General features: G+C 57.9%; 12 protein-coding genes across 12 annotated transcripts in view, besides 43 other annotated features; 5 read left to right on the top strand and 7 right to left on the bottom strand.

Moving 5' to 3' along the window:
* Nucleotides 1-18: part of a microsatellite that runs on past the window's edge.
* A 107-nt stretch (nucleotides 19-125) lies between these two features.
* ACLA_065850 (uncharacterized protein) lies at nucleotides 126-1,864 on the top strand (the record flags this gene model as incomplete). Its single annotated transcript, XM_001272376.1, has 2 exons — nucleotides 126-242; nucleotides 296-1,864. The coding sequence occupies 2 exons, from the start codon at nucleotides 126-128 to the stop codon at nucleotides 1,862-1,864; spliced, it is 1,686 nt and encodes a 561-aa protein (XP_001272377.1).
* Nucleotides 1,865-1,986: 122 nt separating this feature from the next.
* Nucleotides 1,987-2,015: a microsatellite.
* Nucleotides 2,016-2,091: 76 nt separating this feature from the next.
* Nucleotides 2,092-2,120: a microsatellite.
* Nucleotides 2,121-2,261: 141 nt separating this feature from the next.
* On the bottom strand, nucleotides 2,262-4,541 carry ACLA_065840 (putative cholinesterase; the record flags this gene model as incomplete). The annotated part of the gene is made up of 1 exon (XM_001272375.1): nucleotides 2,262-4,541. The coding sequence occupies one exon, from the start codon at nucleotides 4,539-4,541 to the stop codon at nucleotides 2,262-2,264; it is 2,280 nt and encodes a 759-aa protein (XP_001272376.1).
* A 474-nt stretch (nucleotides 4,542-5,015) lies between these two features.
* Nucleotides 5,016-6,417, bottom strand: ACLA_065830 (uncharacterized protein; the record flags this gene model as incomplete). The annotated part of the gene is made up of 2 exons (XM_001272374.1): nucleotides 5,016-5,726; nucleotides 5,818-6,417. 2 exons carry the CDS (start codon nucleotides 6,415-6,417, stop codon nucleotides 5,016-5,018), a joined length of 1,311 nt encoding a protein of 436 aa, XP_001272375.1.
* A 1,138-nt stretch (nucleotides 6,418-7,555) lies between these two features.
* Nucleotides 7,556-8,674, top strand: ACLA_065820 (hydroxymethylglutaryl-CoA lyase; the record flags this gene model as incomplete). The annotated part of the gene is made up of 2 exons (XM_001272373.1): nucleotides 7,556-7,989; nucleotides 8,053-8,674. 2 exons carry the CDS (start codon nucleotides 7,556-7,558, stop codon nucleotides 8,672-8,674), a joined length of 1,056 nt encoding a protein of 351 aa, XP_001272374.1.
* A 163-nt stretch (nucleotides 8,675-8,837) lies between these two features.
* Nucleotides 8,838-10,079, bottom strand: ACLA_065810 (F-box domain protein; the record flags this gene model as incomplete). Its single annotated transcript, XM_001272372.1, has 1 exon — nucleotides 8,838-10,079. The coding sequence occupies one exon, from the start codon at nucleotides 10,077-10,079 to the stop codon at nucleotides 8,838-8,840; it is 1,242 nt and encodes a 413-aa protein (XP_001272373.1).
* Nucleotides 10,080-10,581: 502 nt separating this feature from the next.
* Nucleotides 10,582-10,601: a microsatellite.
* Nucleotides 10,602-10,689: 88 nt separating this feature from the next.
* On the top strand, nucleotides 10,690-11,169 carry ACLA_065800 (nuclear transport factor 2 family protein; the record flags this gene model as incomplete). Its single annotated transcript, XM_001272371.1, has 1 exon — nucleotides 10,690-11,169. The coding sequence occupies one exon, from the start codon at nucleotides 10,690-10,692 to the stop codon at nucleotides 11,167-11,169; it is 480 nt and encodes a 159-aa protein (XP_001272372.1).
* A 300-nt stretch (nucleotides 11,170-11,469) lies between these two features.
* Nucleotides 11,470-11,494: a microsatellite.
* Nucleotides 11,495-11,518: 24 nt separating this feature from the next.
* Nucleotides 11,519-11,558: a microsatellite.
* Nucleotides 11,559-11,750: 192 nt separating this feature from the next.
* Nucleotides 11,751-11,781: a microsatellite.
* Nucleotides 11,782-12,122: 341 nt separating this feature from the next.
* Nucleotides 12,123-12,166: a microsatellite.
* A 75-nt stretch (nucleotides 12,167-12,241) lies between these two features.
* Nucleotides 12,242-13,645, bottom strand: ACLA_065790 (phosphatidylserine decarboxylase family protein; the record flags this gene model as incomplete). The annotated part of the gene is made up of 2 exons (XM_001272370.1): nucleotides 12,242-13,550; nucleotides 13,608-13,645. 2 exons carry the CDS (start codon nucleotides 13,643-13,645, stop codon nucleotides 12,242-12,244), a joined length of 1,347 nt encoding a protein of 448 aa, XP_001272371.1.
* A 603-nt stretch (nucleotides 13,646-14,248) lies between these two features.
* On the bottom strand, nucleotides 14,249-15,718 carry ACLA_065780 (putative sugar transporter; the record flags this gene model as incomplete). The annotated part of the gene is made up of 1 exon (XM_001272369.1): nucleotides 14,249-15,718. One exon carries the CDS (start codon nucleotides 15,716-15,718, stop codon nucleotides 14,249-14,251), a length of 1,470 nt encoding a protein of 489 aa, XP_001272370.1.
* A 588-nt stretch (nucleotides 15,719-16,306) lies between these two features.
* ACLA_065770 (YdcF family protein) lies at nucleotides 16,307-17,107 on the bottom strand (the record flags this gene model as incomplete). Its single annotated transcript, XM_001272368.1, has 1 exon — nucleotides 16,307-17,107. The coding sequence occupies one exon, from the start codon at nucleotides 17,105-17,107 to the stop codon at nucleotides 16,307-16,309; it is 801 nt and encodes a 266-aa protein (XP_001272369.1).
* A 272-nt stretch (nucleotides 17,108-17,379) lies between these two features.
* Nucleotides 17,380-17,410: a microsatellite.
* A 132-nt stretch (nucleotides 17,411-17,542) lies between these two features.
* Nucleotides 17,543-17,578: a microsatellite.
* Nucleotides 17,551-17,577: a microsatellite.
* A 117-nt stretch (nucleotides 17,579-17,695) lies between the features above and the next one.
* On the top strand, nucleotides 17,696-17,994 carry ACLA_065760 (uncharacterized protein; the record flags this gene model as incomplete). The annotated part of the gene is made up of 2 exons (XM_001272367.1): nucleotides 17,696-17,723; nucleotides 17,771-17,994. The coding sequence occupies 2 exons, from the start codon at nucleotides 17,696-17,698 to the stop codon at nucleotides 17,992-17,994; spliced, it is 252 nt and encodes an 83-aa protein (XP_001272368.1).
* A 459-nt stretch (nucleotides 17,995-18,453) lies between these two features.
* Nucleotides 18,454-19,997, top strand: ACLA_065750 (TDT family transporter; the record flags this gene model as incomplete). The annotated part of the gene is made up of 5 exons (XM_001272366.1): nucleotides 18,454-18,551; nucleotides 18,602-18,970; nucleotides 19,054-19,350; nucleotides 19,462-19,747; nucleotides 19,851-19,997. The coding sequence occupies 5 exons, from the start codon at nucleotides 18,454-18,456 to the stop codon at nucleotides 19,995-19,997; spliced, it is 1,197 nt and encodes a 398-aa protein (XP_001272367.1).
* Nucleotides 19,006-19,036: a microsatellite.
* Nucleotides 19,758-19,793: a microsatellite.
* Nucleotides 19,998-20,360: 363 nt separating the features above from the next.
* Nucleotides 20,361-20,396: a microsatellite.
* Nucleotides 20,362-20,387: a microsatellite.
* A 56-nt stretch (nucleotides 20,397-20,452) lies between the features above and the next one.
* Nucleotides 20,453-20,501: a microsatellite.
* Nucleotides 20,454-20,501: a microsatellite.
* A 689-nt stretch (nucleotides 20,502-21,190) lies between these two features.
* Nucleotides 21,191-21,216: a microsatellite.
* Nucleotides 21,192-21,216: a microsatellite.
* An 855-nt stretch (nucleotides 21,217-22,071) lies between these two features.
* Nucleotides 22,072-22,149: a microsatellite.
* Nucleotides 22,085-22,142: a microsatellite.
* A 3-nt stretch (nucleotides 22,150-22,152) lies between the features above and the next one.
* Nucleotides 22,153-22,593: a mobile genetic element.
* Nucleotides 22,210-22,668: a mobile genetic element.
* Nucleotides 22,288-22,397: a microsatellite.
* Nucleotides 22,300-22,746: a mobile genetic element.
* Nucleotides 22,435-22,617: a microsatellite.
* Nucleotides 22,495-22,854: a mobile genetic element.
* Nucleotides 22,552-23,031: a mobile genetic element.
* Nucleotides 22,918-22,982: a microsatellite.
* Nucleotides 23,032-24,004: 973 nt separating the features above from the next.
* Nucleotides 24,005-24,046: a microsatellite.
* Nucleotides 24,011-24,046: a microsatellite.
* A 171-nt stretch (nucleotides 24,047-24,217) lies between these two features.
* Nucleotides 24,218-24,250: a microsatellite.
* A 75-nt stretch (nucleotides 24,251-24,325) lies between these two features.
* Nucleotides 24,326-24,348: a microsatellite.
* A 119-nt stretch (nucleotides 24,349-24,467) lies between these two features.
* Nucleotides 24,468-24,529: a microsatellite.
* A 3-nt stretch (nucleotides 24,530-24,532) lies between these two features.
* Nucleotides 24,533-24,563: a microsatellite.
* A 2-nt stretch (nucleotides 24,564-24,565) lies between these two features.
* Nucleotides 24,566-24,601: a microsatellite.
* Nucleotides 24,566-24,606: a microsatellite.
* A 16-nt stretch (nucleotides 24,607-24,622) lies between these two features.
* Nucleotides 24,623-24,647: a microsatellite.
* Nucleotides 24,624-24,647: a microsatellite.
* A 21-nt stretch (nucleotides 24,648-24,668) lies between these two features.
* Nucleotides 24,669-24,730: a microsatellite.
* Nucleotides 24,680-24,730: a microsatellite.
* A 196-nt stretch (nucleotides 24,731-24,926) lies between these two features.
* Nucleotides 24,927-24,972: a microsatellite.
* Nucleotides 24,927-24,973: a microsatellite.
* Nucleotides 24,974-25,026: 53 nt separating this feature from the next.
* The window catches only part of ACLA_065740 (C6 zinc finger domain protein), a gene marked incomplete at both ends in the record, with an annotated part of 2,864 nt that continues 2,307 nt past the window's right edge, over nucleotides 25,027-25,583 (bottom strand). Inside the window, one exon of the mRNA XM_001272365.1 lies at nucleotides 25,027-25,531. Coding sequence (XP_001272366.1) covers nucleotides 25,027-25,531 — 505 coding nt within the window. The remainder of the gene's footprint in view (nucleotides 25,532-25,583) is intronic.

The following is a 25,583-nucleotide window of genomic DNA, read 5'->3' as shown; positions in this document are numbered from 1 at the left end:
AAAAAAAAAAAAAAAAAACATACTCACGCTCTTTGATCTCTTCCTCGTATTTATCCAGCGATCGGGCTTTGCCAGATGCCCAGTGTTGTCTCTCAGTCGCCGTGGCTCTCTTCATCCGCCCGGTCATGTCCCCAGCCCACGATGCCAACGCGGGCGCGAATTCGTGGGGAGTGCTGATCAATCCTGATAAGAGTCCTGCTCCATTGTTGGAGCAGCTGTGTCTGGGGATTGCGCAGGTCATGGTCCGTAGACGTTTCTTGCTTTGGAACAATCGATAATTGATGGTTGTCTACAGATCAATTTCGATGAGTATGCGACGACCGACCTCACCCCCGACCGGATGGCCGCCTTTTACCGCAAGGTCGGCGGCAATTACGACCTCCTCTTCCTCGATACGAAACCCTCGGCTCTGTCATTCATCTACCAGCGTCTCGGGTGTTTCCACAGTATCCAGCCCTCGAACGATCCCTTCAAGCCCCCCTCCATCCCGGCGCTGCAGCCGAATGGGTTCGTGCGGTGGCAGACCATCCAGCTCCTCCTGGACCCCGACGAGCATGCACAGTACCTTCAGAATGCCGTGAGCCTGTGGAACATTGAGCTTCCAAACGGGACAGCATGCCCCAAGCTCCTCCCCCGCGATGCCTTTCCCTCAGAGCCCGACCCGGAGATGGTGGAGTGGCACGAAGGCGTGAGCCGGCGCTTCGAATTCGACTACTGGAAGAAGAACGTGCTGAAGGCCTCGCCGCCGAATTTCCGCACGTATCACACCGTGTTCAGTCAGAAGGACGCGCCTGCTGCGCAGGAGGAACCCCCGCGTGACCACCACACGGCACATCCCCGTCGATCCGTGGACACGGACGACGGGCAGCGCAAGAGCCAGCAGAGCCGACGACGGAGCACCGAATACCGGCCCTCTGCCACGCGACGGGTCAAATCGACGTATTTCCCGCGTCCAGAGGACGAGCCCGACTTCGTGTCCCCTGAAGCCTTTGAAGCGCCTTCGCCGCCTCGGCGGACCTCCAAGTCCACCAAATCCAGGGGCCGCGAGCGCCCCAAATCCTTCGTCTACCCGTCCAGCCTCGGTGCGGCGCTGGGCCACGAGACCTCCGACGCATCATCCGAAGACTCGGGAACCCCACCGCAGACGACGACCGAACCCACCGCACCAACAGCACCGAGCCCACCGGACCGGCACAGCCACCGCCGCAACCTCTCCCCTCCCCGCTCCTACGCCCGGCGCCACTCCCACGAAGCCTACGCCCGGCGCCCCAAACGGGACGGTTCCCCAGACTCGCCGCGCCGACACACCCACCGCGACATCCACGCGCCCTCCACGCGCCTCTACGACTCCGACGGGGCGCGTAAACCTCGACCCGCGCAATCCCGCCTCCACGCCAACGAGCCGCTCCCCGCCTGCAGACCCGGCGGCGTGCGCTTCCGCGAACACATCTTCCACGACCCGCAGCAACAACCCCATCCCCAAGCCGAGCCGTCCATGCCCGACTCCCCGGTCTACGCCCACGTCCACACCCGCTACGTCAACGGCGTCCCGGACCCGTACCTCCGCCACCCGGACTACGAATATGATTACGTGGTCGACGAGCCGCGGCGCGCAAGCACCAGCTACCGTGACACCGCGCACGCACATGCCCGGACGCATTCCCAAGCGCAAGTGCAAGCGCATGTCTATCCCGTCGAGCGGGACCGCGAGCGCGAGCGGACACGCTCGTACAGCGGCCGGACGCGGGCCGGGTGGGCAAGTCCGCCGCCGGGGAAGAGGGGGGTGAGCGTGGTGGACATGGAGTATCCGGCTCCGGTGGCGGGGTCTGGGTCTGGGCGGCGGGCGACGATGTATGAGCGGTGATTTCTCTACTTGATGAAGTGACGAAGTTACGAATTTCTTTTGCATACGGGATATCTGGATGGATGGCGTTGATTGACATAAATTCTTTTTTTTTTGTTCTTCTTCTTCTGTATTCAGGGTTCTATAATATGGCATGGTATGGTATGGTATGTTCGGTTCCACTCCAGGCAAGACGGGGAAGGGGGGGGGGGGGGGCAGGCATATGGCGTAAACCAGCTAGTCATAGTAGGTATAGGTATAGGTATAGGTATAGGTACAACTTCTCTCACTTACTCCAACCCAATGCATCATTAAAGATTGATTGTCATTCGCATGAACATTGAAAACCCAAAACCAAATCAAATCAAAATACCAAACCTACCCAACTCTATCCTATCCCATCTCTTTGCACACCCCCTCATCCCGCCCTCTCAAATGTATACCCAAACTCCCCAAACACCCGACACTGCTCTCCTCCCCCGGGATTCCGCACCCACCCAGGCTCATACCCCAACACCGCGACCTCCGCGTCCGCGTCGGCCGCATCATACTCAGCGATATGATAGTGCTCAAAAACGGCCCTGGAGTGCGCATACGCGGGCCCACGGCGGGCGAGCATGTGCACGCTGGGGTTGGGCGAGCGGGCGCGGAAGAACGCGGCGAAGACATCGGCGAGCAGCTGCGAGAGCAGGTGGTCGGCGGGCGAGTAGTACGGGGCGACGGCGCGGGTTTTGGCGTCCAGGGTGCCCCAGACGGGCAGCACGTCGGCGGAGTGGCAGGTGGCGTTGTAGACGGGGTTGGGGGAGCAGATGGCGGGCGCGCTGGTGGGGGATTGGATGTGGCCGTTGGCGATCTGGAGGGCGTAGAGGGCGGGGAAGGGTTTGTTGGGGACACGGGCAGAGGAACTGGAGGCGTTGGAGGCGAGCGCGAGCAGGTGCGCTTGGGGGCAGGTCCATTCGCTGGATGTCAGGGCGTGGATGCCGGTGATGCGGACGGTGTCGGGGTCTGAGGCGTCGAGGGGGAAGGCGCCGGAGGCGGCGAGGGCTTTGGCGAGGCCGGGCGGGTAGGACAGGCCGAGGAGGAGGTTGAGGTTTGCCTGGGTGGGAGCGAGTTCGGGGACGAAGCGGCCGACGAAGAGGCCGCCCTCGTCGGTGACGGTTGTGAAGAGGGTGGGGACGCGGTTGGGGAGGGAGTCGGTGGCGAGGAGGAGGTGGAACTGGTCGTCTATGACGCCGGAGCCGGCGTCGTCGACCATGGGCATGAGCGGCTCGATGGAGGCGAGCATTGGCGAGGAGTGGAGGAAGGAGGCGGCGACCTTCTGGGTGCTGGCACTGAGAGCGGCCTGGAATTCGGTGGTGTTGTCGAAGAAGGCCGAGGCAGGCACGGAGCGCAGGCAGGCAAGGAGCTGGGTTTCGGACGTGGTGCGGTTGCCTTGTCCGCAGCCCACGGCTTTGGCGATCTCTGGGGTGACGAGGTCGCGATAGACGCTGCGCGTGAACCAGGGCAGGTCGAGGGGTGCGGACTGCACGATGGCGGCGGAGAAGAGCCCGCGTGCGGCGGTGGACGAGAGCAAGGCGACGACGCTCTGGCCGCCGGCGGACTGGCCGAAGATGGTGATGCGGGATTTGTCGCCGCCAAACGCCTCGATGTACGTGTTGACCCATTCCAGGGCCAGGATCTGGTCGCGCGTGCCGTAGCTTCCCGTCGTGAGGTTGCCGGTGGCCAGCCAGCCCAGCGCGCCGACGCGGTAGTTGACCGTGACCACGACGACGTCGTTGCGGCTGGCGAAGTTGCCTCCGTCGTAGTCGATCATGGACGCGCTGCCCTGGATGAACGCACCGCCGTAGAAGTAGACCGCCACGGGTTTACGCGCGGGGTTCTTGTGCGCCGCTGCGGGCAGAACCGGCGTGTAGATGTTGAGATACAGGCAGTCCTCAGAGATGCCTCGGCCACCCAGGGTCCCGTAGGCGGAGATGGTCTGGATACACGACGCGGAGAACGTGGTCGCATCCAGCTTCTTCGGCCCACTGTACGGCTGGGGTGGTGCGAACCTCAAGTCATCGACCGGCGGGTTGGCAAACGGAACTCCCACGAATCGGAAAGACCGTGCATCCCGAGAACCGGTCCAGGTGTAACCGTCCCACCCGACGGAGATCTTTGAGGACTCGACCACCTCTCTGGTGGTGTCGGTCGTGGGGGGCACCGTGGACGTACAAAGGGCGGGTAGCCGCAGGTGACAGGGGACGTCGACGATCGCCTTGCGGCTGAGCGAGTAGGCCGAGCAATCCTGGGACGAGGCCTGGGCCACCCACACCTGGTCGGTACCGCGGAGGTCGTGGTTGTAAACCAGGTAGTTGAACTGATACTGGAGCTCGGTGCGGTTGTTCTCGGGCGCATCGTGCAGCGGGTACAGAGTCTCTCCGATGGCAGAGCACAACGCCTGGGCTTGTCCGTAGGTGACCCGATCATGGACCAAGACGGCCGCAGTTCCGTTGTTCTGGGCGCCCAGGTCGTTGTACTTCAACGCTTGCAGAGTGCTCAATGAACTGATGTCCGGCGGGCCTCCCGGAGCCTTGCAGCCACCAGGAGATGCCGGTGCCGGTGCCGCAAGGGCTGGAATGCTAAAGAGCAAAGAAAGCACCAGCTGCGAGAACATGTCGGAAATGAGATTGAGACCGTGGGGGGAACCTGATGCCATGAGGGGTCGGGGCAGCAGACTGCCGACGTTTTATACCCATCGTCTTAGTCGAGGGAGCTGAATTGTGACTCGGGGATTAACGACATTCACTGGACGGGTTCATGCAGGGCGGCGTCATCCGGACAGGCCGGAATGGAAAAGTGCATACGCTAAGGACATAAGGCCTCCAGCTGCAGGACTATCACTTGCTCGAATGGGTATGACTTGTTCGAATGGGAGAGACAATAGGGACTGGGAGATGCCGGTTATTCCAGCTTCCAGTTCCAAGGCTCCAACAGGTGGAGAAGTGCAGAAGAAAGCTCGCTAGCATGACTCATGTTCTGTGTTGGTTAAAGCTTAGTAGATTGAATTGTCGGCTGAGGTTGGCAAACGAGGAATTGGGAATGATCAGCTTCGTTTTGTGGTAGGATCCATTACTCTGTCTCGCCGAAGAACCAAATGGTAGAACACACTCCGTAGCTGCTCTATAAAGTTCTAGTACTCGCGATGTATATCCAGCGTCGGACCAGGAACGGCCTCAAATTTCTTCCGCCATTCATCCTTGGTCAAGACCGGCTCATTATACTCCAAGACGAGTCCATGCGGCCGAAGATCCTCACAGATCTGATCCATCCGATCCCACGGATACCCGTCCTCCCTGCTGAGCCCCCACGGCTCAGGAGTGAACGTGATCATGATCTTCCGGAGCGCCGCCTTTCTGGCCACGGCCACTTTCGCGAACTCGCGGACCCAACGCTCTTCTGCGTCTCCGAAATCGGTCCATGCCTCGCTGTGCTGGTCATAGATGGAAAAGTCCAATCCGAACGTGTGGAGGCGGGGGGCGAGGAGGCAATCGGCGTCGGCGGCCGGAGATACCCTCCACTCGCTCGCTGTCCGCGACCTCCACGCGCCCAATTGGTGGGGTGAGAGTGTCAGGACCTCTAGTTTGGGGAAGGCAGTCGCGCCGAAGAGACGGCCCGCCCCGTCACTCGATAGATAGCCGATATCGATTGACCGGAGCGTCTCTCGATGGATGGAGAGCCAGGTGCCAAACATCGGGAGGTCCATGTAAAAGGGGTTGTTGTAGAAGCTGGCAAAGCGAAAGTGAACAAGCGCTTTGGGCCAGTTCAGGAGCTGCTCCGTGACTTTCGGGCTCTCTTCGTAGTCGGAAAAGGAGAGCGAGGTGAACATGGCAGTCCGATGCTTCTGGTGAGCCGGTCAGCTTTCGCTCTCCTGGGGGTGGGGGCTGCAGCCGAGAAGACCTTGTCCGCCCGAGAATGCTGACTGGTCGGGATACCTTTGGATCTAGGATGTCCTCTGCCTCCGGGGCGTTCTCTGGTCTGTAGATACCGTGGAGATCCAACGTTTGAAGCGACGGGAAATCAACATGCTCCAGGATGTCCCGTACATGAAGACCGTCGCATACCCGGCTGAGCGAGAGAGACCGAGCATGGGGCATATTCTCGGATGCCAGGCGGACCATCGTCCACATCTCTTCAGGGTTCGTCCCGTAACCTCCATTGAAAACTAGAGACTGCACGTGGGGAAGGCTACAGATCAGATCATTCATTAGGGGAAAGTATTCATCTGGCAGTGGCCAGATGTCGGTGACCCTGATGCGGAGCGTCCGACAGTGGTATCGGAGCAAGTGGCTGCTTGCAAGAACGGCTTGCAGCTTCTGCAGATGTTTGGCTGGCGGGTCCAGTGTGAAGCTGATGCTGCGGTAGAGGAGAGGCAGCGCGATACGGCTGAACCGGCGGCATGTCACGGCTAGGGTCATCAGGATCTCCGGGTCATGCTCGATGCTGCCCCTCCGGACGGGACTTTCCCGATCCCGGGCAGCACGGTTGAGGATCTGCTGCAGGATTTCATCAGGGAGATGCAGAATGCAAGCCATGACAGGGAGTGGTTATGGGTTGTGTGTGGTTCTTGGATGCCGGGTCATTCAAATTCCCCGGCGGATATCACGGTTGACACCAAAAAAAAAACATTAGGACGACAAGTCTGGCGGTGTGTCCTCCAGGAGATTTCACCTAGTGCATAAGTGCATGCGTGCATACTAAGCTAGTTTTGTTTTCCGTCCAGCGAAGCACAAGCAGCCTGGCCATACTGTGTCTGAACTGCACCATAGAGCCAGCGAGTAGATGCATGAGAACACATCATAAGAAGCTACTTCAAAAGAGAGAGCCGTTGGTAGAGGGAGGCACTAAGCCTGGCCTGGCAGACCAAACTAGCCATGAAGATGCTCTTGACCAGAACCCATCTATGGCACCGGCCGTCTCAGGATAGTCAATCGGCCTCGTGCACAGGATCGAGAGAAGCCTGCCGGGTATCATTCATCAGGCGAAGTGCTATTCCGAGGCAAGGACAAGACCGAGAGCATTCATTGGGCTGATCTACGGAGTACGCTGGATGATCAAGAAGTTAGGGCAACTTCCAGCATCTATCGTCTGCCGCCCAGTCTGCTCGATAGATAGCATCGCAGACAATAATGGAGTACAGCTCATAACATGTACGGAATATGATAGAAGGTCTGACTGAGTATTGCCATATCCATTGTATCATGTATGGGAGCCGGGCGGGTCCGAACCGCGGTTCCTCCTTTTCTAGACAGTCTGCATGGGCCATGGAGTTTCGCCCTTCCTTACCAATCCTACTAGTCTACGGGATCAAATAGCACTGTTTGCGGACTATAGGCTAATGAACTTTATGTCTCCGTCGGACCACTCGATCTCTTTCCCCCATTTTCCCATACTACTCCCGGGTCTTGGCTGCGGAATGCAACGCATGGCGTCATGGGATAGATATGAAGCCATTGTCTCGATCCGCATGTCCGACTGCCGGACATGTGCACGTCAGCGTAGAAGTTGATCTTATTTCTTCTTTTTTATTTCCTATCAGCTTGACATGAGGATATAAGAAGTCGTAAATCCACCCTCCCCGGGGACTGACTCTAATGTCCGGCCCATAATCAGAATTCCACCTCCTAGGACATCAAACCAACCCAACCCAAAACTTCTCCTCGACGGATCATCATGACAATCCCTAATACCGTCCGCATCGTCGAAGTCGGCCCCCGCGACGGCCTCCAGAACATCCAAGACCAGATCCCCACCGAAACCAAACTCGAGCTCATCCGCCGCCTCCAAGCCACCGGTCTGCGCTCCATCGAGCTCACCTCGGCCGTCTCGCCCCGCGCCATCCCCCAGCTCGCCGACTGCCGCACCATCCTCGACGACCCGCACATCCGCCAGATGCAGCACGACGCCGGCCTCCGGCTACCCGTGCTCGTGCCCAACCTCAAGGGGCTCGAGACCGCACTCGCACACGGGGCCACCGAGGTCGCCGTGGTCGTCAGCGCCACGGAGGGCTTCAGCCAGGCGAACATCAAGTGCTCCGTGGCGGAGGGGCTGGAGCGGGCGCGCAACGTGGCCGAGAAGGCGCGCGACGCTGGACTTGCTGTTCGGGGGTGAGTCAACGGCTCCCGAGGAAGGGGGATGGAGGGGATGACTGGCTAACCCACGCACCACAGGTACGTCTCGTGCATCTTCGCGGACCCCGTGGACGGGCGCACGGACCGCGCGGCCGTGCGGCGCTGCACGCGCGAGCTGCTCGCCATGGGCTGCTACGAGGTGAGTCTGGGGGATACGCTGGGGGTCGGGGAGGCGGAGCAGGTGCGCGGGCTGATCGCGGACCTGTGCGCGGGCGGCATCCCCGTCGAGCGGCTGGCGGGCCATTTCCACGACACGTACGGGCAGGCGGTGGGGAATGTGTGGGCGGCGTATGGGTGCGGGGTGCGGGTGTTCGACAGCAGCGTGGGCGGGCTGGGCGGGTGTCCGTATGCGCCGGGCGCGAAGGGGAACGCGGCCACGGAGGATCTGGTGGATCTGTTTGAGAGCGCGGGCGTGTATACCGGGGTGGACCTGGGGAAGGTGGTGGAGACCGGGGTGTGGATTTCGCGGCGGCTGGCGAGGGGGATGGCGAGTCGGGTTGGGGCGGCGCTGGCGGTGCAGCATGGGTTGCTTGCGCGGGGCCAGCCCGGGGGAGATGGGGGTCTTTGGACGTCTGCGGATGCGCAGGCTGTTGAGATTCAACGGTGGTTTGATGGGATGGGCGTGGAAGTGGAGGAGTCGCATGGAGTCAGCGCGTTCTAGAGGGAGACGGGGGATTTGGATGCATTGATGCAACAGCGGCTGGGGGGTGAAACTACAGCGCTGAGCAGTTCTGATTTTTTTTGCTTTTTCGCACTTATAGACTAGACGTTTTCCTTTCTCTACACAGCCCGGCAGTCATCCCATCAGTCTCGATCGCATAGCATCAACTCCGATGTCGCACCTGCGACGCAAGAACGTTCTTCTTCGGTGGCAGGTAGCAGTAGATCGGCAGCCGTTTATTCCCCTGCAGCACCCACACATGGTCAAACCAGTGGTCCATCTTCCGCGTATACGCCCTTCCCTCCAGCAGACCGCTGTTGCGCCTGGTCAGGTCCTCCCGCGAAACGGCACTGCTGCGCTCAAACCGCGTGCGGACACTCTCCTCTGGCAGGGCATGCATGGCCGCTCTCCGGTCAAGCCTGTCACCGAAGATATGTCGCGTCCAGTCGTGATCCTGGGGATCCAGCCCGGCCCCCAGATCCAGCCACTTGGTCACCACGACCGCCACGCCGTCATCACCACACGTCCGCACCTCGACTTGATACGTGGTGTCGCACGAGGGACAATGGAACGTCTGCGGAGGCTCGCTCGGCGTCTCCGTCCCCGTCCCCGTCCGCGTCCCGCTCTCCCTGGCCTCAAACGCCCGCCACCGATACTCCTCGAGCCCCTTCTGAATGACCGCCGACACATGCGGCACATGCACATTACGATGCGCACAGATCCTCATGAACGGCAACCGATGCACATGGGGCTCGCGCAGGAGCGCCCAGTTCTGCAGCCGGAGACACAGACTCGCCTGCCCGCGGGGCGCAGCACACACCTCCGCCTCCACCGACAGGAGACTGGTCAGCCGGCGCGACGGGACGGTCAGCACCTCGACGTGGGCGAGGTCGGCCGTCGCGATCCCGTGCTCGGGTCCGCAGGCGTGCCGCTTCATGGCGAGCTGGACGTGCATGTAGTTGAACTGGTAGAGGGACTCGGTCTGGTGGACCGCGAGACACCACTGCAGACCGCGCATGGCCGGCTCGGTGCCGTGGCGCGGGAACGAGGCCGTGGTTTGCCAGGCCGGGCCGGGCGGGCTGATGTCCTCGCGCCGGTGGACGTGGGCGCAGAGCCGGCAGTAGATGAGCGACGGGTGGCCGCGGGCGAGGCTGGTGTGGAGGGTGTGCCAGGCCTCGGTGCGGATGCGGAACGGGTGTTTCTGCCCGAAGAGGCCGTGGAGACGGTGGTTGCAGAGTGAGAGGCAGGCTTTGGCGGCTGGGTCGAGGGACTCGGCTATCAGGTAGAGGATCTCCAGTGGGAGGTCCTCCAAGGAGCCGACCTGTTGGGCGGGTGGATTGGCATTTGATGTCTTGTGGGCCCAGGGCGAGGGAATCCAGCTGATCAAGCCGGCGAGGGATTTCATTGTCGAGTGCTGGTTGGGGGAGTTGAAGTTGTGAACTCTTAACTCCTGTCATAAACAGAACTACTCCTACTGACTCAGTCCGTCATTTCGATGTCGTCCGTCAGTCGGGCGATCCCGTGATCCCGTGATACGAGCATTCAGCCTGCCATTCAGCCTTGACACACAGGTAGATCATCCAATAAGCATTGAGTGGATGAAGATATCATGGCGAGTTCACTGGGAAGCTTCAGTGTCCTCCAGTCCGTGGCTAGCCCTGGAGCCAGAGCCTTTAGACAGCAGTGTTCTGAAACTGCCTGGGGGAATGCCATCCGTTGGAGCCTCTCCCCGGCTGCGAACAAACGCTGACAATCCCAAGATAGCGGCCGAAGGATGATGACAACTAAACCCCGTAGACAGTATATGTAAGAGCAGGAGTGGAGATCATGTATGTAATGTCCGAATGAGGCCGAACTCCGTTTCCTGGAGACTAAAAATGGCCCCCACGGAGATAACGACGAAGGGCTATATATATATATATATATAATGGCATGCTTGGATCCTCTTCACTTCACCCGTTCAATCAACTTCCCTCTACTTTCCTTCCCACCTCCTAACCAGTCCCATTATCACCATGACATCCATCCCCTCGCTCCCCACAACCCTCGCCCCCGCCCTGAGCGGCCGCGAAGCCATCACCGACGCCCTGTATCGCTTCGTCCTCGGGCTGGACAACAACGACCCCAACCTCTTCGACTCGGCCTTCACGCCGACCGCCACCTTCGCCGTCAACGGCAAGGTCTCCGAGGGCCTTCCCGCCATCCACGCCGACTGCTTCGACCTGGTCGGCCACCTGGACACCTCGCACCTCATCACCAACGTCCGCGTCCACATCGCCGAGAGTGGCGGCACGGCCGCGGCGACGGCCTCGGTGCTCGCCCAGCACTTCCTCGGCGGGCAGGGGCTGGAGCCGGCCCAGCCGCGGCTCCTGGCCGGGGCGCAGTACTATGCGGAGCTGGTGAAGGAGGAGGCGAGTGGGCTGTGGAAGATTGCGGCCTTTCAGATGAAGGCGTCCTGGGCGGAGGGCGATTGGGGGGTGATTCATAAACAATGAATGGGATCATTTAGATGATGGATTCGAAAGAAAGCTACCTGCATCTTGTTGCAAGCCTGCTTGCTATGTGGTGTCGCAGCACGGTTGTATCCTTTTTGCTTCCTTCCATATACCCATCCCATAAGTGGAATGAAAAATGTAGGCACCGTTTCAGTTGTTGGTAAACCATAGCACGGTTGTGTCTCGTATCCTGCATAGAACCATGCACCGTATCCTTATACTTCTCCTTCTACTTATATTTCTACTCTCCTTCTCAAACACCCAAATTCCATCTCAAATTAACCCCATGTCCTCCAAATTTCCAATCCAACCCAATCCAACCCAAACACAGCACAGCAGAGCACTCCCATATCCTATATCCTATATCCTATATCCTATATCCTATATCCAAACCATTCTCACCAGATCACTTTACTTCCAATCCGAAAACAGCCACCCGCGTTGCGGAATTGCGGAGACGAGATCGCGATACCCAAGTGCATACATAAATAGAATAGTCATAGTAGTCATGAGTCATAGGAGTCAAGAGACATAAAACGAAAGGAAATACACCAGAACCAGAACCAGAACTAGAACCAGCCTTCCACTTCCACTTCCACTTCCACTTTCACTGCCGTTGATGTAAAACATGCTTGGGCCGGCGTCGGACTCGGGCGACTGTCAGCCGGCTCACGGGGTTGATAACTCTCGTCCTACGCTTTCGACAGGAAGTGTAGTAGTAAGGGCGGGGATGCTTGGGGTGGAGGATAGGATTCTTTGTTTTGATAGACTATGGTCTACGACTACGACTACGACTACGAGGCAACTGATGCTTCACGCTAGTTTAGCTTAGTGGGGTTGTGGATGTTTGGCACTGGATCCGAATCTGGATCTGGATCTGGATCTCTTGCCGGCGAGGCCGTGGAGCTTGGCTCGCTTGGCGGTCTTGGCTTGTCGATCTGCTAGAGGTACCAGAGGAGAAGAGGAGAGGAGAAGAGGAGAGGAGAAGAGGAGAGGATAGATAGTGTATAATGCAGATGCATCTTGTTGAGATCTACGGCAAGTCCCATTATATGTACCAATACAAGGATGTTCACGCCTGCACCTTGGCCAGATGACTCCGCACCGGCACATTACGTCTCAGACCCGGATCCGGGAAGCCCTCGACCTGCACGCCCTTGCGGAAGAGCAGGCAGTGGGTCGAGCCGCCGAAATGGAACATGCCGAGCGGGTCGCCCTTCTGGACGCGCTGGCCCTCCTGCACGGTGATCTCGCACGTCGAGACCTCGCACATGCCCACGCCCAGGAAACACATCAGCCCGATGCCCGGGTGGTCCGCCTCGATGAAGATGGCGGCGCGCGTCGCCGTCGCCGTGTTGTACTCCTGCGCGTCGACCTGCCCCGCGTAGTCGATCTGCTGCGTCTCGGGGTGCTTGGGGTCGCGGTCCGGGTTGCCGATGCCCTCGTACAGCGGCTCGGAGTAGTAGGTGCCGTCGATGACGTAGGCTTTGACGATCGTGCCGCGGACGGGCGCGTGCCAGCGGTGGTAGCTCAGCGCGCTCAGGAACGCCTGGTAGATGGTGCCGCCGACGAACTGCGGGGTGAAGGGGTCGTGGTTGAGCATGTCGCGGACGGAGTACGGCTGGGTCTTGAGCCAGAAGTGGTCGCGGTCCTGGACGTGGCGGGCGAGCTTGTAGGGCTGCGACTCGCACGCGTTGGCAAGGACCGCATCGTCGTCCGGGCTCGCGACGGGGCGCACGCCCTCGCGGAACTCGCGCGTGAAGAAGGCGTCCCACGACTTGAAGCCGTGGTGCTGGGCGGCCGGGTCGCACACGAACATCTCCTCGAAGGGGCGGGGGGACGTGGCGCCGAGGTTGGCGACCTCGATGAGGTCCTGGCGCGCCGTCGGGCCGAACCACCCGTTCGCCGAGTCGTCGAGCACGGCGGCCGAGTCGTGGTGCGTCAGGAACTCGCCCCACGCGTTGAGCACCTTCTTGAGCATCGCGTTGATCTCCGGGTCCAGATACGCCGCATAGCCGCTGGGCGTGCCCATGCTCCAGTCCAGCACCGCGTTGATGGGCAGGCCGACCAGGCCGACGCGGTGCGAGAAGTCGTTCCAGCTCGGCGCCGTGGTGAGCAGGTAGTTGAGCACGTGCAGGAGATGCTTGTAGTTGCGGATCTGCGGGCAGCCGGTCGGGTCGGTGCTGTACTGCGGCTTCTCCGGGACCTCAATGAGCATGGCGCAGATGAGCAGGTAGACGCGGGTGTTGGTCTCGATGAGCTGCTGGAACTCCTCGAGCACCGGATGCAGTGGCTTCGGCTTGTGTTTGTCGACATGCGCGATCACCCCGCCGAGCCATTCCAGCTGTTCGGCGTGCGTGGACGGCTGCCATTTTCCAATCCTGGAGGGGGGGGAGTTAGCACTTTGGATGCTCGTAGATGGTTGACGGAGACCTTACCGGTGGAGCCTAGGAGTGCCGTGTTTGTGATGACCCATGATGATGACTCGTAGAGATGTATCAATGGCCACGATTTGACTCGCAGCAATAAAACAAGGACAATTGTAAAGGTGACGATGAAGATGGAAGAGAAAGACGCAGATCGATCAATAGGCCGGCAGGGAATCTCCCGGTTTATAACTAACGCAACGCTCGACGCCAGGGTGATGTCATCCACGCCGAACCTCGCATCCTTCCGTCCATTCAATTCGCGTCAAGAAACTGATCCCCAAATCACCAATCCGATATGATTGATGGAAGGCGCCGAAGTGGAGGATTTGTTGATTCGGGCTGGGAAGTGGATGATGATGTCATGAGTGGATGTGAGCGGTTCACCATCGGATACGGGGGAGAACGACTTCGAGACAGCGGGGATGGATAGATCAACTAGGTTCGGATGGGATTGGATGTGATTGCAATACGTTTCTACGGAGACATTCCCCGAGTAGGGCTACTGGACACCAGCCAGCCGGGGAAACCTCATCCCGACAGCGCTCGATCAAATGATGGCATCCACGGACCCAGAGATCGACTCGGTCCGGGTCCCCGGAGGAATCGGGGGTCCACGCTGAGCGGAGAAAGACTGGGAACCCTTAAGTCTATTATAAACTCGCTTTCCCCCGCGACTCATACCCGATCAGCAACACCACCAGCCCGGCAACCACAAACAACCCCCCACTCACATACACCGGCACGCTGGTCCGCAGGTCGGCGACGAGCGCGATGATCGGCGCCAAAATCCCCCCCACCCGGTTCGCCGCGGCGGTCAGGGCATTCCCCGTGCCGCGGTCCTTGGTCAGGAACAGCTCGGGCGTGTAGGCGTACAGCACGGCGTAGAGCACGCTGCTGGTGAAGCTGTACGCGCAGTTCCAGCCCAGGAGCGCCGCGGAGGTCGTGGCGGTCGTGGAGGCGAGCAGGAAGGCGCCGGTCAGCACGGCGGAGGAGCTGATGGCGCCCCGGCGGCCCAGGTAGGGGATCTCGACGAGGACGCCGCCCACGAGACTGCCCGGCAATCCGGCGGCGGCGATGATGAGCGAGTTCCGGTACGTGAGCGCGACCGAGCCGTCGCCGAATTCCGCGCCCTTGGTCTGCTGGATGTACGGGAGGAAGGCGTTGTAGAGCGGGAAGCCCAACCCGATGAGGGCCCAGACGACGATGAGGAGGGCCGTGGACCAGGCGCGGCGCGGGGTGTCAAAGAGCGCGCGGATGTGCGTGAGACTGAGCTTCTCGAGGCGCTGGCGGACGAGGTCGGTGGTCGGCACCGCTTGGCGATCGGTGTCCGGGTCGATGCGGAGGTCGTCCACGGAGAGCGCGGACGATCGGCCATTGCGGCGGGCGACTTCGTGCACGACGGCGACGGCTTCTTGGTAGCGGGCCTTGCCCATGAGGAACTTGGGGGACTCGTAGAGGGTGAAGCAGATCCAGCGGATCAGACACATGACCAGCGCGAGCCCACCCATGGCGATGAGAAAGTAGCGCCAGCCCATGTTGTTGTGGTGGGTGCAGGTCTCTGCGTCGGGACAGGTCAGGTTCCCCAGGATCGGCCAGGCCACGAGATTGGCCAGGAGCTGGGCCAGCGCCCAGTAGACCGACAGCACGGTGAGCAGATACTGATGGGACCCCGGCAGGAATTCCAGAAAGATGGCCGAGTCGACGGGCAGATTGCCACCCACGCCGATGGACCAGAGCGCCGTAAAGACGCAGACGGCGGCGAAGGTGGGCGAGGCGGCGGCCACCAGGCCAAACAGCGCCGTCAGGCCGATGGTCAGATTGAAGGCCCAGCGCCGGCCGAAGATGTCGCAGCCAAACCCCCAGAAGACGGCCCCGAGCAGCAGACCAATATTCTGCGCCAGGGTCAGAAAGGGCGGACTGGCGATATGGAATTCCTCGGTGACGGGACTCAGAATGAGCGAGGTCACGATGGGCCAGAGATTGTCACTCGCCCAGCCAAAGCCAATGACCACGAAGAGCTGCCATTGATACGCGCCCATGCCGATGCTCTGGATGGCATCGTTGAGGGTGGAGGCGTTGCGGCGGTAATTGGTGAGCTTCTGGTCCGGTTCGTCGGACATGGTGAATCGTGGAGGATCGGAAATAGTGGGAGAGATGCAAGAAAGAAGAATGAGAAGGAATGAAAGTGAGGCGTGGTCAAGAGGCTGGACGACGGGGGATCAGATCTCATCCTGCAGGAAGCAAGCGAGAATCAGCAGCGAACGAGGTGAAGCGAAGCGAAATGAAACGACAAGCCAGCGACCCGGCGACCCAATAATCCGAATGGAATGGCGTGATAGGATCCCTGTCTCGCTAAGCACTCTGCCATTATTGTCTGTAGTTCGGAATGAAATGGACGTCTCGGTCAATATCCTCCGTGAAGAGTGGAAGAGTCTTCAGCGTGGTGATGGCGGAGAGAAATAGAGCAATCGCGAGTCACCAACAACATCATCCATTCCAAAAGAAGTAATACCAGCCCAACCAGAGAATCAATATCGGTGTATATCAATTACAAAAGAAAGAAATAAAAACTTCCCCACCAAAATTGCCGACGATCGCAAATCCCCGTCCAACTCATGCACATCAAACAAGCATATCCCCCCCCCCCCAACCCCCAAATCAACTGATCCACCACAATTCTGGATAGCATCCAGACTAGCAACCCCCTACTACCGCTTCTCCCACCTTTCTTCCCCCATCCCCTCCTTCAATCTCCTCCACGCCGCTTCCACCTCCTCTGGAATGGCCACATGCACAATAAACCCCTTCCCCTTCGGTCCATAACCCTCGCCATCATCCCGCAACCGGGGAATCTCCCCCATCACTAACCCCAGAAACCGTGGCAGGCTCCACAACCGCGCAACCTCCACCCCCATCCCGTCATCAAACATCACCGTCGCCTCCTCCATCCTCACCCTCGGCACAAATGTCGGCCAGCTGACGAACCGCGGACTCGGGCCCGCAGAATCCGCATACACCTGCTCCAACGACGCCACCGTCCGCCGCAACATAGTCGGGTCCTGCACGACCACGATCTCCCGCGGCCGGATCCCCCTCGTCTCCAGCAGCCGCTTCGTCTCCGCGGCGTTGGCCCCGCAGTTCGTCGACCGGTCTTCCACGAGAACCGTGCATCCCGAGTCCACGATGCGGGCGCCGTCAAAACACTCGGTGAAGATGCGGTGGAGGACCTGTGCTTCCGGAAGACCGTGGATGGCGGGGTCGAGGTGTGCGTAACGCGGGTCCGTGGCGATGGCGTCGTAGAGATAGGGTGTGGAGTGACCGATTCCACCGCAGAGAACGAGGGTTTTGATGGTCCCGGGGTGGGTCTGCAGATGAGTGAAGACTGTTTCGGCGGTCGTCAAGAGGGCAGAGACGCAGAGGACGAGACAGTCTGCCGGTTGGGGGGTCTGGTCGGACTCTGCGGCCAGGAAATGGGCGATGCAGTTGATGTCTTCTGCAGTAGCTGGCATGGTGGATCTTATTTGTTTGGATTGGAAGTTGGTGGTTCTTTTTTATGGGGTTTCCTCTCTCTTGGGTCACCATGGTACTTAACCTAGTTCCCCTGCCCCACAGTGTCTGGTCAATTCAATTAGTTGACTTGCTTGATATGTGGCATCTCAATTGCAACCAGTAGGAATGTCTCTCAGATCATCCCAGACTGTTGACACGAGGCTCATGCTGGAATGACATCATCTTGAGGACCATCAAGGAAGTGTCTCACTGGATATCTATCTAGCTATTTGGATATGATATGGATATGGATATGGATATGGTACCTTGACGACTGACGACCTTCAATCGCCACTCTCCCCCACTACACTCCTCTGCCTCCTTATTGAGCAATTAATCTTCCGAAATGCAACCCTCCACCGACTGACGTATCTCCCCGTGTCCATCAAACAGGGTATATATATATATATCCATATATATCCATATATATAAATCAACAGTCTTAACCCTTCTGCTCCTCTTCTTCCTAGCAACAACCACACTTCATCAATCACTGAACCTTTGGGGAAAAAAAAAATTGAAAAAAATCATCCATACAAACCACCGCAATGCCTGAAGAACAATCCCAGCAGAACCGTATGTCCCCCTTCCCTCCCCTCGTCCAAACGCTAAATACTCCCAAGCCACCCTCCTAGGCGGCCTCACCAACACCCTCGGCAACACCGTCGGTGGTCTCGGCCAGACCGTGGGCAATACCGTCGGTGGGCTAGGACAGACGGTCGGCGGCGCCACCCAGGGACTCGGCGAGACGGTCTCGGGGGCGACAGACGGCCTGGGACAGACGACCAGTAGTGTTGGCAATAGCACTAAGGATACCTTGGCTAGTATTGGGGGGGAGAGGAAGTAAGGTCAGGTCGAGGATGGTGGGAGATGAAGTTTGCAACTTGCATGTCGTGTTGCTTGTTAGTAGGTCTGAGGGTTTGACAGGAGCATAACAATTTGGTAGCACGTCCTTTTTTCTTTCCAGGGGACTCCCGCGGAAGCTATCATTCTTGTCATCAGATGTAGGAATATCTGATCTCATATCCACATTGCTTGTTGATTAGTGAGTGGAGATGGATGTGACGTCTTGGTAGTAATCATGACCAGCGATTTTCCATCTCGGCCGACTTATGACTGAGCAAGTATACCGACTATCCCGGGATGACTCAATATACTCTATACGGAGAACTCTCAAATTGACGGTATAAATATAACATTGCAGGAAGGTGTATTCTATGCGGGAATGAAAATTGTCCTTCGTTACATGCAACCACCCATTCCACTCTCAACATCGCAGGTAGAATAGAATCGAAATCCAAACCGGATGGAGAGAACGCTCTGCCCTAATACAACCCCCCCAGCTCAAGAACTCACCAAACACGATGTAGGCTGGAGACGCATCGTCCGCAACTTCACTCCCTCGTACGGTCCTCCACCCTGTTACCGATCATCCCAACTAAACGCGGTCGTAGATGGTTTTCAGTCACCATGGGCACGGGCATCGTGTCCATCCTCCTGAACACACTCCCCTACAATGCCCCATGGCTCTACTGGATCTCGGTCGTCCTCTTCGCGGTGAATGTCCTGCTCTTCGGGACCGGGTGCATCATCAGCGTCCTACGATACATCCTCTACCCCGAGGTCTTCACCGCCATGATCAGTCATCCCGTGCAGTCGATGTTCATCGGAACCTTCCCCATGGGCTTAGCGACCATCATCAACATGTTCTGTTTCGTCTGCGTCCCAGTCTGGGGCGAGTGGACCCGGAACTGCGCCTGGGGACTGTGGATTGTCGACGCGGTTCTCTCGGTGGTGGTGGCGCTGTCGTTGCCGTTTCTGCTGTACTGATTTTCCCAAGAAAACTTAAGCCCCGATGAACAACAACAACAACAACGGCAACAGCAACATACTGATTGATATACAGGATGGCCAACGGCCACGAAACCCAGCTCTCCTCCATGACCGCCGTCTGGCTCCTCCCGGTCGTCAGCTGCGTCGTCGCAGCCTCCTCCGGCGCCATCGTCGCCGATATCCTCCCAAACCCCCAGCATGCCCTGTGGACCGTCATCGTCAGCTACATCCTCTGGGGCATTGGCGTCCCGCTCGCTCTGATGGTCATGGTGATTTACCTGCAACGACTGACCCTGCACAAACTCCCTCCCAAGGCCGTGATAGTCAGCGTGTTTCTCCCGCTCGGGCCGTTGGGCCAAGGTGGATACGGGTGCGTCTTTCTCTCTCTCTCTCTCTCACACACATACACACACACTCTCTCTCTCTCTCTCTCATTGAACAGCTCCCGCCAAAGAGGATTTCCCCCACTCACAACTCACAGCGCAATGAAACTCGGCCAAGCCGCCCAATCTATCTTCCCGCAGACACACACCCTCGACGCCTCCGCCGGCCCCATGTTCTACACCCTCGGCTTCCTCGTCGCCCTCATCCTGTGGTCATTTGGCCTGGTCTGGCTCTTTTTCGCATCCGCCTCGATCGCCCGACACCGGAACTTTCCGTTCAACATCGGCTGGTGGGGGTTCACGTTCCCGCTCGGGGTGTTTGCCACGAGTACGTGCCAGATGGGGCGGGAGCTGCCGTCGGAATTCTTTCGGGTTCTGGGGACGGTATTTTCCCTTTTTTCCTTTTTTTTTTTTTTTTTTTTTTTCTTTTGTCCCCCCTTCTAAAATCGTAACATTTTGAAAGTCAAGGGACGCTAAGATGGAGTAGATTTTGTCGCTGTGTGTGGTAGTGTTGTGGATGGTGGTGAGTATGGGGACGCTGAAGGGGGTGGTGTCGGGCCAGTTGTTCTTTGCGCCGTGTCTGGCGGATTTGAAGATGAAGGAGGCGGATGGAAATGGTGAGAAACGGGCATGATCCTGCGAGAGAGCGTGGCGGTGGTCTGAATCGAATCGCTTCAGGAAGTGCATATAAGATGTCCGTATGGATCGCAGATGTTAAGCTTAAATGACTAGCTAGAGTGGCATGGGTGGAGGCCACTATTAAGGATTGTCTGTATTTCTTTATTTATTTATTAATTTCTACTGTGTATGAACATATTAAATGGGGACATCATCAGAATAATAATGATCATAATTATAATAATATGGATTAAAATGGAATCTGGAATCTGGAATATGAAGATTGGTGCTGCTGGACAGGCTGGTATTATTGATTGTGTGGGTATCATCCTGCCCACAGTATCTTTTTGCATCCTCGATATTTATTTATTTATTTTGATTTTTTTTTTTTTTTTTTTTTTTTTTTCTTTCTTTTCCCACTGTTTATTTTAGCTCCATCCATCAGAATAAAAATAAAATAATCCATCAATCAATAAAAATAATAATAAGAAGAATAATAATAATAATAACAATAACAATATTATTCGATATCGCTTCAAAGTATCTCCTCACGAACAATACCAGACTTCCAGTCGATCACCTCCCATATAACTCCTCTCATCCATCGAATCCTTCTCCTCTCACCCTCCCTCTGCTTTCTCTCCTCATCATTCGTATCGTCCATCTCTGACTAAACCGATCGCGATGACGCTGAGTGGCCAAGCTAACCCTGCGTCACGTGATGCGGAGGGACCAAGGGAGAAAAAAAAATCGAAAACCCCCCCTTCTCCCCCCCCCCAAAACCCAAATAAAATAAAAAAGGAAAATAAAATAAAAGAAAAAAAAAAAAAAAAAAGAACAACAACCCGACTGTCCATCGCCAGATTCCCTTCAGCATTCATCCTCTTGGCCGTCGTTCAGCGTTCTTTTTATCGGAAATCACTGCAGTTCAGCATTGTCTGTTCTTTTCGGCCTTTGTGTCCCTCCCAATACCCCTGTGTCCTCTGGGATCGGCTCTCTGTTCCCTTCCAGCTGGCATTTGTCGTGTATTATTATTGCTCTCAACTTCGCCCAACCAACTGCGCTTTGGGTGTTTGCCGCCCCGCCGTAGTGTTGGCCTGAGGCCTCCGTCGACTACTCTATCATCAGTATCATCACGAGAAAAAGAAGTCGACCGTCGACCATTGGAACAGCACGCGACATCCTTGCCGTTGGATGTGTGGCGATTCCTTTTTTTTTTTTTTTTTTTTTTTTTTCATTCTCGCACGGAATTCCTGTGACTCGGATTGAAAACGAAATTGGGTGTATCCTTGCTCAATCCTCCCATCTGGCTGTCGGGTGGTTCCATCCAGACCGTGTCGCGTATTGATTTGATCCCTCAGACGCGGTGGTCACATGTTCGGTGTGCCTGAGACAACATCCTTGGCTCTCCATCTCATCGTGTCAGACAACAAATCTCCAAGATCGATCTCGGTCCCAAGAATTTCAGAAACAATTCATTCAAGATGATGGGCTACGGGGGTCATCAGTACCATCCCCAGCGGCAATCCCAGCAGAGCTCCCATCAGCAACATCCACAGCAGCACTTGCAATCGCCGTCCTTGGGTGCTACCGCCGCCCACTCGCACCATGCGACCAATGGTCTTGGCAGCACTACTTCTCTGCTGCGAGGTCAACAGCCGTCCGAGCTTGCGAGCCACTCGCCGGAACTGCGCAAGATGACTCCCGCGTCGTCGGCACCCATGGTCGGCCTGACGGCGGGAGGCAGCTATGGCACCTATGGCCATTACGCGCCCCAGGGGGCCTCGGACCTGTTGTCCCGCGGCACGGACTCGGTCGGTCAGCTGAGGGATCCGTACCTGTCGCAGATCCAGAGTCTGCAGCGGAACATGAATCCCATGGCCAGTTATCGGCCGCACCCGGCCATGAGCGCTCAGGCTGCCATGTCGCCGCATACTCATGCCATGAGTATCTCGTCGCCGCAGCAGTCGCTCGAGAGACTGCAGCAGCAGTCGCATCTCCAGCATCGGCAGACGTCCCATACGCATCCTTCGGCGCCCTCACCGGCCGCCGCGTCGCCCATGCTGGCGACGAGCCAACCGCAACAAACTCAGCATCAGTACCAGCAGCAGCAGCAGCAGCAGCAACAGCAACAGCAGCAACAGCAGCAACCGCAGCAGCAACCGCAGTACCAGTCATCCTCGCAGCAGTCTTATCAGCAGCCTCAGGCGCAGCCTTCTCCGTATCAACAACACCAACCGTCCCCATTCCAGCAGCAACAGGCGCAGGCATCTCCCTACCAGCAGCAGACGACTCATCAAACGTATCAGCAGCAGCAAGCCCAGTCACGTTATCAGCAGCAACAGTCCCAGCCGCCGCAGTACTCGTCACAACAGTTCCAGCAGTATCCCTATCACCGGCAGTACCAGCAACAGCAAGCCCAACAAGCACAGGTTCAGCAAACATCACAACCACAACAGGCACAGCAGTCTCCGCAGATGCAGCAGTCTCAACAGCCCAATCGGGAAGAATTGCAACGGACGCAGCAGCAACAGCAACAGCAACAGCGCGAACAGGCGGTCCAACAAGCCATGCAGCAGCATCGCCAGGCCCAGCAGCAAGCAGCGCAACAGGCTCAACAAGCTCAACAGCAGCAGAGACAGGCTCAACCGCAGACCTCATATGCTCAGCAATCACAACAGCAACCCCAGGTTCAACAAGCGGCCCAGTACCATCAGCAAGCACAGAAGACCGCGCAACAACCTCAAGTCCAGCAGGCCCACCAGTACTATCAACAGGCGCAGCAGCAGCAGACCCAACAACCATCACAACCAAAGAAGCAGTTGACGCCATCTATTGCTCCGGCAACTCTTGGCGCCGGAGGCAAAGCTGCGACGCAGGAGCCGAAGCCCAAGAAGGAGGAGACCAAGCCGGCGAAGAAGCGTAAACAAACAAAGGCTGCGGCGGCGGCCGCCGCCGCTGCTGCTGCCAGTACTGCTTCTGCGTCTCCCGTGGTTGCTGCGGGCCAGATCAACGGGACGACACCGGGACAGGCAACGCAGCCAAGCTACCAGCCTGGGATGACAGCATCGATTCAATTCCAGCCCCACTTCCACAACCAAGCGCAACATCAAGTGCACAAGCCTGGGCACAATCAAGTTCATAACCAAGTGCAGGCTGCCGCGCCGACTCCAGCGTCTATGCAAGCTCCGACACTCACTCAGACTCCCGGCCAAAGTCAATTCCAAATCCAAGTTCAGGGACAACCCCAGAACCAGGCGCCCGAACAACCCCAACCTGCAACACAGCCACCTGCTCCCACACCTCGGAAGCGAGGACGGCCGCGCAAGGTTCCCCTTCCAGATGGGACCATGCCCCCCAAGACTCCCAAAGCCAAGAAGAACGCTGCCGCAGGGGCCTCGGCCGCGCCAGGCGGCACCGCTGCTGGTGCTGCTCCTGCTGGAGCTCCCGCAGGGACCGTCCCCGCTTCGGTGGCTGGTGCTACGGTGGGCGCGCCTGGGGCTCCCACCTCGGGTGTACCGGGGGTCCCTGGTCCCGACGGCACTGTCCCCGCCGTTCCCGTCAAGCGCGGGCGCGGACGTCCTCGCAAGTCGGAGACGGCCGGTAGCACAACGACACCCAAACCCAAGGCACCTCGCAAACCGGCGGCACCCAAACCGGGCACGGGACGGCCTCGAGGACGGCCTCGCAAGGCGGATGTCGAAGCACGCAAGGCGCAAGCTGAGGCTGAAGCCCGTGCCAAGGCCGAGGCCGAGGGACAAGCCCAGGGACCGGGACAGACCCCGGCAGCGGGACCGGCTCCGCAGGTACAAACAGCGCAGCAGCCCCAACCGCAGGTCCAGCCCACGTCACAGCAACCCGCAGCTCAACCGCAGACACACGTTCAGATGCAGGTTGCGCCCCCGCATCCGCACCAGGTGCAGCCTCAAGTTCAAGCCCAGGCGCAACCCCAGGCGCAGCATCTGCAGCACCAACCCTCCCCTCACCTCCACGCGCACACCCACGCGCACGCGCTCGCGGCTCAGCATCAGCACCAGCACCAGCACCAACACCAGCACCAACACCCGCTTCCCCATCAACACCAACACCAGCACCCCCTCCCACACCAGCACCAGCACCAAGCCGCCGACGCGATGGCGCTGAACCCGCCACAGAAGCGCGCCGCCCCCCTGGACGCCGACGATCCGCGCAAGCGTGCATACCTACTCCCACACCAGATGGCGCAGCAGCTGGCGCCCCAGATGCATCCCCAGATGCACCCACAGATGCCGCCGCATATGTCTCATATGCCCCAGCAGATGTAACTGTGTTGGCCGGTGGGGTGGGGGGTTTCTCTCTCTCTCCTTTTTTTTTTTTTTTTTTTTTTTCTCATTTCCATGTGTCCTCCGGAAGAGTAATCGTATCGTATCGGTGTATCTCTCTAGTTTAAATTCCAGTTTCCATTTCCATGTTTCATCGTCCTTGCCGAGGCGTGTTTCTAATCAACCTTGTCTTGTCCTGTCTTGTCCTATCTTATCTTGTCTTGTCCTGTCCTGCTTTTTCTAGTCTCTATCTGTTGATCTGTTGACTGTTGACTGTTGATGATATTCATATCCATATCCATATCCATATCCATATCCAAATTCCATCCCGCGTACTAGCTACTTACTTACTTACTTACTTACTTGTCTCATCTCCAATCCACGTGTTATTCTGTATTGTTTTGTATTGTATTGTTTTGTATTGTTTTGTTTTGGTTTTGTTTGGTTTCGGTCCTGTAATCTGAATCTGAATCTGCAATCCATCCATCCATCCATACTATCCATGTCTATCCTGTCCTATTCATCTATTCTAGGTAGTCTAATCGCTATCCTATCCTCCAACCACACAAATGTAAACATCGTACATATATATATACATCCATCCATCATCCTGGTATTCTATCATTCATCTTAAATACAATACTATCAGTATCAGTATCAATATCAATATCAGTATCAATATCAATATCAACTTCAAAAATACATGACCATATACACATACAATCTACCACAATTTATATCATCTCATCCCCCCGGCTCGCCCGGCACAATCCGCCGCACAACCCTCTCGCAGAGCACGAACGCGCGCCGCGCCGCCGCCTCCTCGCCGCCCATGCGGCGCAGCCAGCGCAGCGCCTTGCGCGTGTGCGCGAGGACGGTCGCGATGGTGGGGTCTGTTTCTGTTTCGGTTTCGGTTGCTTCCCCGGCGACGGACGACCCCGGGGTAGACGTGGATGTGCCGTCTGGGGCCGAAGCCGAGGCGGCGTTCGGAGGCGCCGGGTAGGAGGAGAGGCCGAGGAGGAGGGCGGTGGTGGCTTGCATGATGTAGTGGAGAATGCTCCACCAGGGGGCGAAGCGGGCGAGCCAGACGGGGTCTGGGTGGTCTGGGAGGATGTCGATGAGGGCGCAGGCGGCGCGGAGGCAGGTGAGGGAAATGGAGGTGCGGTGGGATGGAGGGTGGGGATGGTGGGGTTGGTTGCCTTTGTGTCTGTGGGGGCGTTTTGGGGGGTCGGGGGAGGTGTACGAGGAGCTGGTTGTGGTGGTGTTCTTTGATGAGCACGATGATTTGAAGTGAGATGGGG

The sequence above is a fragment of the Aspergillus clavatus genome, genomic scaffold (genome assembly GCF_000002715.2).
Source record: "Aspergillus clavatus NRRL 1 1099423829799 genomic scaffold, whole genome shotgun sequence".
Classification (NCBI taxonomy): domain Eukaryota; kingdom Fungi; phylum Ascomycota; class Eurotiomycetes; order Eurotiales; family Aspergillaceae; genus Aspergillus; species Aspergillus clavatus.
This window is presented reverse-complemented; position numbering and strand designations above follow the sequence as displayed.